This window comes from Dendrobium catenatum, unplaced genomic scaffold (assembly GCF_001605985.2).
Source record: "Dendrobium catenatum unplaced genomic scaffold, ASM160598v2 fragScaff_scaffold_1055, whole genome shotgun sequence".
NCBI lineage: Eukaryota > Viridiplantae > Streptophyta > Magnoliopsida > Asparagales > Orchidaceae > Dendrobium > Dendrobium catenatum.
Genome location: NW_021319517.1, coordinates 443,392 through 454,720, shown reverse-complemented (window position 1 = coordinate 454,720; position 11,329 = coordinate 443,392). Strand labels below are relative to the sequence as shown.

The window sequence follows — 11,329 nt, the reverse complement described above, 5'->3', positions numbered from 1 at the left end:
GAGGTGAGGGCCTCAAGTGGTGGTTTGGCGGAGCAACGACGTCAGGCGGTGGTCCGGCGGAGCAACGGAGCCAGGCGGTGGTCCGGCGGAGCAACGACATCAGGCGGTGGTCCGGCGGAGGTGAGGGCCTCAAGTGGTGATCCGGCGAAGGTCCGGCGAAACTCCGGCGGTGGTCGAGGAGGAGCTTCTTCCTTCTCTTCTCTTCTTGCTTCGATCCCCCCCTCAAGAGAAATGAGGGGTCTATTTATAGATTTTATGGAGTGGCATGGCCCGTAAATAGGCAATAGATCAGGGTAAATGGGGAGTGGTTGAATGGACGGCCGATGTTGAATCCCTTGATTGTGGGCTGTTCGTCAGACAATTGAAGGTCTTAATGATGTCGGAATTCAGCGATCTTGGGCTCGTTGAATTCGTCTCGTCGAGCCGCTCGATTTGACTATAAGCACGTCATGTTTGGAAACCATTTGGTAATCCAAATCGTGGTTTGAACCTTCCAATAGCGCTTCGGGTCCTTGATTTGGACTTGTTTGGGCTTGTATTGAGTCGAATTTGGTGTCGTTGGATTCGTATTTCCGAGACTCTCAATTCGACTGTAAGTTTGCTGAAATCGGAGTTGAGATGGTCTCCGAATTAATTTTTGAAGTTCCCAACTTGATTTTGCCTCGAGATTCGTGCCTGATCAAGATAATTTTTTGAAGACGTATCAGGTATAGAACTTGGTGTGCCTAAGTCAGTTTTACAACCTCAAGCCCCCACGCTTTTTTGATCGACATACCATAATGCTCTAATAAAAAGCCACCAAAGTCGATAAGAAGTTGATCAAACAAAAGTAAACTAGCATAACAAGACCTATGATCGAAGTGAGATTGTGTTCTCCCTATGGAAGTAGCATGTGCCCAATCAGCAACGGTCTATTCTACCATTCAACGGGGCTATAAGCTCTCAAAGCAAAGGTCGGCACATGTCCTAAGAATTTGATCAAGTTAATCATTAGTAAATAATATCCTAAGAATATAAAAGATTCTAATATGTACTCTCTCCTCTTGGCAGGAGAAAAAATCAAAGGGGCCAATAAAAAACCATCAAAGAGAGTATTTTGTCAGGCTCAATGATCACTATATTGAGGATAGGTCCCTTCATAACGACCACCATCGTATGTCTAGTCCTAATATTTCTATCCTCTAGGCAAAGTCGGAGAATTTCATTTAGATTGATCCTAACAACATCCAGCTAATATGCTTTTGAAGAGGTGGGATCATTAATATTCGGATTTGACAAAATAATAAAATTGGCACATGATCGGATTAAAACTATTTTCAATAGCATTTATGCATATAGGCAACCCAATAATATTATACCTTTCTTCCCGTTCAACTAATTGATCAATGGTTTGTATTTTTTCTTAGCTTACCCACAAAGTGCAGATAGATTCATGGTTGTATCAAAATGTAAAACCTAAGGAAAAATGAGCTATGGTAAAATGTTATCTATGCTAGTAAACAAGATAAACTAGATGTAATGCAACCTGATTTGCCATTTGATATTAGGAAATCAATCTTTGCAGGAATCAATTTTCAAACTATCAATCTAGCCAATAATGACAATCAAGCTAACAAAAGAATGTACTAGTTGCATAGCAGTCGTCGCAAGCAAGATTCAATCTCACCAAAGGTAGAAAAATAAATTGTTCAGGTCAATACAAATCAAGGATTGGTTTGCAATGGGCATTCAAATCATGAAAAATGTGTACAAAACATAAACATATGCTTGAGGTTAGCCAAATTTCAAATATATCTACAACCCAGCAGCCAAAATGAACATGTTATGGCTGCAAATATCATTTGTTTTCCAACATAGAATCATGTTATTATTTGGATATGCCATAAGGAAGTAAAATATAAAAGAGAGAAGAAAATATGTAATGCTTAAAAATATGCAACTATTATGTCTACAATGGAATGCTCCGACAACAAAGTAACTTTTAAATCCACTGAAACAATAAACTCTTGGTTTGCAAGCATACAAGTTGCTTAAATAAAATATAGAACGCAAATGTTTCGTGAACACGAGTGCTTCAACTTGCAGTGAAACCCAGTGAATACCTGTCAAAATGTAAATTATGAAAATCTAAATTCATGGTAAAATCTCATCACAAACCATTAATGGCAAACTGACATAAGAAACAGGTAATTCATGGCATGCATTTTTTTAGGTTGATTTTATTGTCCGGAAGGGAAGGTGCAAGGCAATTTGAGGATGAGACATAATGCATGTTATTATGAAGAATTATTAAATACAAATGCCTATCAATAGCTTCCATGAATAATAAGCCTTCTCGATATTCCAAGCATGGTGCATGCACGTAAAGAGATGATAAAAAAATCAAAAGTAGATCTTAAAAATAATTCATAAATGTCAAAAGACAAGAAAAAGGAAAATAAAGGGCAAGAAACAATAGAAGAAAGCATTAGTCATGCTTCTGAAAGAAATTTTTGTACCCATGCATTAACAGAAAAGTGAATAGTCTGCTTATCCAACCGCAGAGAACTTGAGCTCCTGCCTGAAGTTGCAGAAGCTCCTGGTCTTGGTGCTGCATAAAGCTCCCTCGTCAGTCCAAGGAAACAATATCGAGGTCACGAAAGCTAGACAAACATAAGGTAAACATGCACTTTTCCACCTGAACTTTGAGGCCTTGGCTGCACTCTTGTTGGCGTCGATGAAGCTCTAGAAAATACTCTAGCTGATTGGGAAGAACTGGCTGAAGACATCATCTCAACAGAAAAATCCGGGTCCTTCAAAAACATAACGAAAGGAACTTAGACAGCCATATTTAACTGCTCAAGAGTATTTTCAAATATTCCATTGAAACCAACAGGGAACAACTTCAGCTAAACCTTCTCTAAAACCAGCATTAGCTTTCAGTGAAAATCTTTATAAAAACACCAAATGTTGAAACCATCCAATAGAGATAAATTAATCATGAGCATCCCTAGATTACTTCATATGTTCATAATAGTAAGAAAAAGGGATATGTCAAGATATGCTAGTAAGCAAAAGTTTCCAACTGGTTGATACATGATGATAATGAGCAAAACTTCTCAACTCATTGACAAAGAATTTTCAATATAACCAACAGATTCTCGGTTTCGGATATGATTAAAAGTTTATTTCAATTTCATACAACAATTCTCAAAAGCATCCGTGTTTCACAAAAAATACCAGAAAGATTTTAGAAACGCATTAAGATTTAGCAATTGGACAAAATAGAAAAATGGAATATGCTTGTTATCATGAGAACCAAATAACTTGTAAATTTGCTACTTATAAATTATGTAGCACCAAGATGAAGCTAACAAGGTCACATACCAAAGAGTAGCATCAACATTTGCATCATTCATCAAGCGCAACTCTCCATGCAAATCCATTAATGACTCATAATCTCTTTAAAATCAATAGAGAATAAATATGAAGCTTAATTTAAGGTCTCTTGATGGATAGATGAGCAATACCAAATAATGAAATAAAAATTTTTAAAATTTACTTTATTTCAGATCTACTACTTGACTTATTTGGACAATCTAAAATTTTTCATTTATAGGAAGCTTTAAATTTTATTTTTCACTTTTTTTTAATTAAGGCAAGTCATCAATTTATATAATAGTGTTTAATTGACTCCTAAGGCATTTCAAAGTTCTCTGGGATTGAAAAATACTAACAAATAAGATTTTGATTTATATTTTAAATTCGTTTAATAAAATTTACTTTTTTTAATACTACAAATTTCATGTGAAAAGGTTTGGAGATTGGTCTAATTTTAGCTGAAGCTTCGTGGCTGCTCTCCTAGAGCTTCGGTGAATTCTTAATTATCTTTCCTCACCCTTATTCCTTCTCTTTCCCAAAAGAATTCTCATCTCCTCTATATAATCTCAATCATAGCTTCCTTCAAGCCCAAAACATATCAAAGCCTTTCAAAACTCTACCAAATATTCATCTACATCCCTCGTAACCTCAAGACTTGAACTCTCCTATAATTCTAAGATATCCTAGCCAAAAGCCAAATATAAAAAGATAATTTTCTGATATGAGCAACCAAATTAACCACTCCTTAACCACTAATCTAAAATCCATAAAAAAACTAGCATTAGTTCCCTAACATCCTAAATATTTAATCTAAAACTTCTCCCCTTTTCTCCAAGGAAAATTTTCCTATTAATAGCTTAAAAGTTTTAGCACCAAATCTAATGAAAATCTAAATAATTATTTCACCACCGCTTAAATAATCCTAGCAACACCACTCTAAGGGGACACCAATCAAATTGTTATCTTCACTAAAAAAAATCTTATAGATCCTACATCATATAGGTATCAGAGTTAAGAGCTTAAAAGAAATCAAGGCTAAAGAGCTTAAAATTTTCCTATTAATAGCTTAAAAGTTTCAGCACCAAATCTAATGAAAATCTAAATAATTGTTTTTTCACCACCGGTTAAATAATCCTTCCACCACCACTCTAAGGGGACACCAATCAAGTTGCTATCTTCACCAAAAAAAATCTTATAGATCCTACATCATATAGGCATCAGAGTTAAGAGCTTAAAAGAAATCAAGGCTAAAGAGCTTGAAGGCACACGTTGCTCTCACCAAGATATGATTTTTTTCAAGGCTAAAAAATTTGAGGTACCTTTAAAAATAATATTTGTTTTTTCCTCAAAAAAAAATCATTGCTATCCAAAAGCTTTAAGTTTTTTTTATTTGGTAATTTATTCAAAAAAATTAAAATTTGCACATTATTTGACAATTCTATAGAAATTTGTTTTCATAAAAGTTATTATCACCATTAAAAAAAAAAAACTTAACCAAATACTTATGTGAACCTACCATTTCCTCAAATTTTGTGTGATGTTGTAAATAAAAAAGGATGTGTTCCACAAACAAAAGTCTTATAATGAATTAAAATTAAAACAAAATAGCTAAAAATTATATTTATGTGATTATAAGTTTTATGCATTTATTACTATTTGAAAATATTGCTTGCTTTGTGAATTTCATAAAAGAGAAAAAGATTCTTTATTACATGCAATATAATTTATTGGGTTAAACTTTATGTTTTTAAGGCTAAATAGAACTTTGTCAAAAAAACATAAACAATTTAAAGAGAGTTTGAGATATAAGTGGTCTTCTACTACTTGAAAGTTCTCTTAACCTCAATTTTACTTTGATTATACACATATATTCATTTTTCTTCTCATCTAAAGCATTTCCCTCTCATATTTATCTCATTCATTATTTAAAAATAAAAAATAAAAAGTACTACACCCTGCAAATCAACATGTTTTCTAAAACTATCAACTTAGATCAATTTGAAAAAATTTAAAATAATGTGAACAAGTTCATCACATCAAAAAAAGAAAATTGGCTGATATTGATGAAAAGTTGAATGTCTTTTAAAACATAATCCAAACTCTTCAGGATCAACTACAAAACTTGATTGTTATATTCCAAAACTCATATGAGCCTAAATATAGTGGTGATCAATTTTGAAGACTTCCAACACAACTTTACAACCAAGTTGTGTTGACTGTAAAGAGGAGCAATCAAAGAGCATCAGGAGTTCTGTTGGAGATAAAGACCTTGGGATGCTTGGATGTGCAACATATGTTTAGATCAGAGCCATTGGATTAACTTTTAGTCCTTATATAAGGTTTGTCCTCAAAATTAAGGGAGGCATTACTATTTTATCGATATGGTGAGGAGTGTGTGGGATTGTTCGAACCGAACCATCAAAGACCAAGAGCTACTTTGAGAGGGAATCCAGGTGACTTCAACTCTTTGTGATTATGGCCAGGTGGGAGTAAACCTAACTCCTTAAATAATGGCACTTCGTCATGTATTCAAGTTGCAATATTTTATTTACTAGTTTTCTCTACCATGTGATTGTTGCATAAAACGTGTTAATACTTCCGTAATAATTAGAATATTCAAGGGATAATTTAGAAATCTATATTAGTTAAACTCTTATATTATACATTAAATGTGATGATTGTGTGCAAGCTGAGTACCTAGCAGAGATATTACTTTGAGAAAAAACAACGTTCTCTATAGAGCAGCTGTTTTACAGGCGTCAAGCCAACTGAGAAAGATATGATCATGGACTTAATTGAATGGAGTGAACATATTGTGTGCATGTGCTCAACTCAATTGAACTTTTGTCAAACCAACCAAGTTGAAACTTTCTTATTTCCTTTGCACATATTGTTTATATCTGTGTAATACTATTGTCTTTAACGTTTTAGGTATTCTTTTCATTGAGCACACATGCTCGTTGTTTATAACTCAAGGTGAACAGTCAATTCTGGTCTAACAAGCAAAGATGAGTTCAAGGAAGTCCAATCAGTAGGGTTTCAATTGGAGTCGAGTATGGCGTTATTTCTTCAAGAGAATTTTGTGCTTAGCAGTTAAAGTTTGATCTATTTGTAAGGCAATAAAGTTGCGTACTTCATCATTATTCCTGGGATCATCTCATGGAATTGAGAATCCTGAATTTTCATTTCAAAAAATTGTGTTGTTTGGATTCCTTTGTATCTATCTATGTTACAGTTATTCCAGTGATCAAGTAAAAGCAAAAAGTGTACAACTCAGGCTTGGCTAACCAAAAGAACTTGACAAATTGAGGCTAGATAAGCTCTTGACATGGTAATTACATTGGAGTTTAACTCTTGAGAATTTATGCGGTACGAGCCAAACCAAGTGATAACTTTCAAGTTTCCATTAAATCATTCACAAATTAACTTTAGCGGCTCACAGTTGGGTTCATCACAATTTCAAAGATTCAGTTGATTGCTGCCAGGCATATTTACTTCACATTCATGACATAGAACATAATGTAATCTGACACATGGAGAAGTTTATTTTTAAGGAATTTCTTGGCATTTTCTTTGCAGACATACCTAGTCTTCCTCCTGACCAACAAGTGGAATTCACAAAACAAAGTGATGCCAAGAACGACAATGATTTCCAAATTGCCTTACCAATGAAAAGCTACAGGAAATGAAGAGTCAGTTGTATGACTGGTTGAACAATGATTCATTCACCCAGGTACTTCACCTTTAAGAGCACTTGTTCCATTCAAAAAGAATAAGGATGTAGCTGAGTTCATTGGTAGATCCAGGGCATGTCAAGTGGTGAAAGCAGAGAACTCGAAATCAAACAAAATTTTGCAACTTTTGCTCATTCCAACTTGAAATAGAAAGACATCTTGTTGAGTTTGGTGGTCAAATTGGCTAAGTCATCTCAAAGCTGAGATAATATTTGGGCAATCGTAGACAGGCTGGCAAAGAGTGCATAATTTTTGCCTATTCAACAAGCTTTCTTAGTTGACTAGCAGATCAAATTATCTGATGATTCAATTGTGCAACTTCATGGCATGCCTAAGACCATAGTTTCCAATTGAGATAATCATTTCTTATCGAGATTGTGATAGCAAGTAGGAGAAGCTCTGGTAACCAACTTTATTTTAACATTAATCCTCACCTTCAGACTAACGAGCCAATATTATAGTATAATACAAAATCTAGAAGATCTAAACAATAAGTGTGTTCTTAATTTCAGAGGATATACGAAGTGGTATCTTTGATAGAATTAACCTACAATAACAGTTATACGTTGAGCATTGGAATAACGCTATTTTATGCATTATACAAGCAAAAGTGCAAATCACCTCGAAGATAGACTGAGATAGGACAGTCAGCATTTCAAAGACTTTGGTTGTCAACAAAATTACTAAGAAGAATGAGGTGATTTGGGAATAAGTAATTGTAACGCAGAATTGATAGAAGAAACATCATGACAGGAGGCACAAAAGATACATTTTGACATGGGTAACCCTGTTTTCCTCAAAGTGAGCCATGGAAGGCAATAAAATGATATAGATAGCTCAAGAAGCTTAAGCCACATTAATTGGGTCATTCGAAATATCATCTCAGATAAGACCACTCACTTTTAGATTGATTCTACCTCCTCAACTAATTGGAGTGCATAATATATGCAAAGTGTCTACTCTGAAGAGATATGTACTAAAGCCTATAAATGCAATTCAATATAACCACAAAGAGATGCATGTGCAACCTTAATTAGGCCATGAAGTTATACTCGAGCAAATATTGTCATGCTATCAATATCCATTCCGGAGGCTTGAATTAACAAGGCCTGAATGAACAGTCAGGAGCTTATTTAAAATTTCTAACAATATTGCCATGCTATCAAGATCCATTCCGGAGGCATGAATTAACGAGACCAGAATGAACAGCCAAGAGCTTATTTAAAATTTCTAAAAATTATTTCCAATTTACTCAAAAAGCCACTCAAACTCCAAATATATTTTAAGGAAAAATAATATGATTGTTTTAAAAAAATATATCTATCTCTCCGAGTGTCACGCCTACACTATATGTTCTCTCCTCTTCTATTCATTTCAATTCTTCGAATAATACATGTATGCATTTGCAAATAGTAGGGTAGGGTGAGTCATAACACAACTCAGTAAGCATATAATACTTCTAAATTATAGTAACACTATGGTTTTTGAAACAATATGCATACTTGTTATAAAATAATAACTCTATTTAAAATTAATTTTTTAATGACCATAAATAATATACTATGCACATATCAAGTCTTCTAATTTTTTTATAATTAATATAACCATCACATGAAATGCCACTAAAATAGTACCAATTAATGTACTTCAATTTTCATTTCTACTTAAAATTTTGAGGAAGAAATTTTTGCAAATGGAGGAGTGTAATGACTGAACACTTCTAATTTTGTGAATTTCGACTCTAATTTTGATTGAGGATGTTTATTTATTCATTAAACCAATGTGTTGACTTGAAAATGTTTATTTATTCATTAAACCAATGTTTTGACTCAAAATTAACTTAGTTGAACCAATTTTGAACCAAATAGGCAAATACTATATGGTCAAGCAATTCGATGTGTAACAAAGTATTATGGTGAGTTTCCAAGGGACGTAGTAGGATATCTAGTTGTTAATAATACTCAGTGGTTGGGTAGTTAAGCCTGTGACATTTGATAATCCAAGTAGTCAACTTGCCCGATAAGTCGAATACTTGTTGAAAGGATTAGAGTTGAGTTGTTCCTGGGCAATTAGCTTTGTCGAATTATTTTGGCAGGTGTAGAGTCTAACAGTAGTCTCCACTATGAGAATAAGCCTTCCAACAGTCTATTATTATTGGTATCTTATGCAAACCTCCCACATCCCATCAATATCAGGTCAACTGACACCATTGTCATTATTTAGCAAGGCTAATCCAGTTGTCTTCCTTGCCCTTTGCATCTCATTTGGAAGCTATAAAGACACCTATCATCACCTCTTTTATCAATGGCTGCCACCCTACCCTTCCATAGTTGTGGCCATGAATGTGGTCTCCGCCATCTTCAATGGTTGCAGGAAAAGATCAATTGAGGGACCTACTATAAATTTAGTTTTAGAAGAAAGGAATCAACTAAAGAAGAATATAGTGCAACACGGCCTATGCTAAACAACCCACTTAGTAATTTCACAGGTGATAATTCAGCCATAAAAAATAGCAACAAAAGTAAATGATTTCCTAGAATGATAAAGGATTTCAAAAAATAGAGGGGTCAAAACAAAAAGGACTAGGGGCAATTTACTCTAAGACAATATGATATGTTATATGATCTTATACAAGTTGTATTACAACTGATTTGCAATATGAATATGACAAGCCTGTTTATGTGAGAGTTTGTAGTTTTTTTTTTGTTTTTGTTTTTGCGCTCATATCTTACCTTTGCATGGACAGATGTTTTATTTGCAACTATAGAAGCTCGCCTTTGTATGATTCATGCATGTAATCTATCCATCAATCAATTAAAATATATACCCAACCCATTAATGCATCAATATCATAGTTTTTTTCTCTGAGTAGTATAATACCAATTTCATTCAAACATGTCGACTAATTGTTCTCATGTTTATAAGCCAAATTATGGGGTTGCTTGGCCAAAAGTTTTAATAGTGAAATGCAACTTCTTTTCCAACATTCAAACTTCTTTGGTGTTTCGTTTAAAGCAAAAAAATATGAAGCAATTTTTTTAGAGATTTGAAATACCTCAAAATCCTTATTTTCCATGTATTTAAAAATAGCCCAAATAGGGTGATTTTCACATCTTATGTTACGGCCACTCGCGATTCCGATTTACCACCACCCACCATCATTCATCGACACCTACCATCACTCATCACTCGTTGTTGATTGCTACCACTCATCACCGCCACCCACCACTTTATATAATCGTCAATATAGACATCTTTTAGCCTCAACCACCATATGTTTCCCACCCCATTGACGCCTTGCTACCCCCAAACCACCATCTGCCACCACCCCAACCACCGCCCATCGCATTTCAATGTGATTTCAATGCTATTGAAATGTGTCATATATATATATATTTATATATACTATATTATAATATATATATTATATATATATATACTATTTCTAAACGCATAATGATCTGTGTCAAAGCCATAAGCATATAAGGTTTTATTTCATTCACCAAACAAGACAAGTGTGAAGCGACAAAAGACTCAAATCGATGGATTCTGCTTAACTTGCTATTTCCAGCAAAGTCAGTTGAATGCAAAATAAGAAGAAAGCCAATCCAAACATATGAAATTCAAACAATCGTTTATAGAATATGCTAGGATTCATCTGCTGTTTATTAGCTCGAAGTACGGCTAGGCAAGTGGTTTCTTGGAAGCTATGCTTGGAAGAGACTAAATTAAATAATTAAATAAAATTTTTTAAAGATAACAAAAAGATCAGAGGATAAATTGCCAGACAAGCAAGACGAGAAATAAAAAAGATATCTGTGTCAGTACAAGGTGTGTTCATCCAAATTGAAAACGATAGGTTCCGCACAATAAAAAGGGTTTTGCGGTTTGAGGGGAAGCATACGATGAATCGCTGGTAGAACTTCTGCTTGTAGTGGTCAACAACATCGGATCGGGAAGCCATGTGGGGTGGGATCAGCACGTTCGACCAATAGTCCGCCCACCGCGGGTCACCTTCGTAGTCATACGCCGCCGCAGCCGCCCTCTTCGCCCTCTGCGAATCTCCTCCACCGTCGTCATCAGCCATAGCGACCGATCGTCTCTCCCTCTCTCAGATAAAAAATTATCTTTCTCAATCTCTCAGGCACACTTACCAAATCTCCCTCTTTTCTATGGCAGAAGCCGAAGTTAGAAGCAATTTGAGAAAAGAAATATCATTATAATTTCTTCTCATC

General features: G+C 34.6%; 1 protein-coding gene across 1 annotated transcript in view; it reads right to left on the bottom strand.

Moving 5' to 3' along the window:
* Nucleotides 1–11,329, bottom strand: part of LOC110100691 (transmembrane protein 33 homolog) — a 26,800-nt gene extending 15,471 nt beyond the window's left edge. The window contains exons 1-3 of the mRNA XM_020828307.2: nt 10,999–11,329; nt 2,678–2,792; nt 2,499–2,590 (exon numbers count right to left, since the gene is read on the bottom strand). Of these exons, the coding sequence (XP_020683966.1) occupies nt 2,499–2,590; nt 2,678–2,792; nt 10,999–11,181 (390 nt within the window). The 5' untranslated portion in view covers nt 11,182–11,329. The remainder of the gene's footprint in view (nt 1–2,498; nt 2,591–2,677; nt 2,793–10,998) is intronic.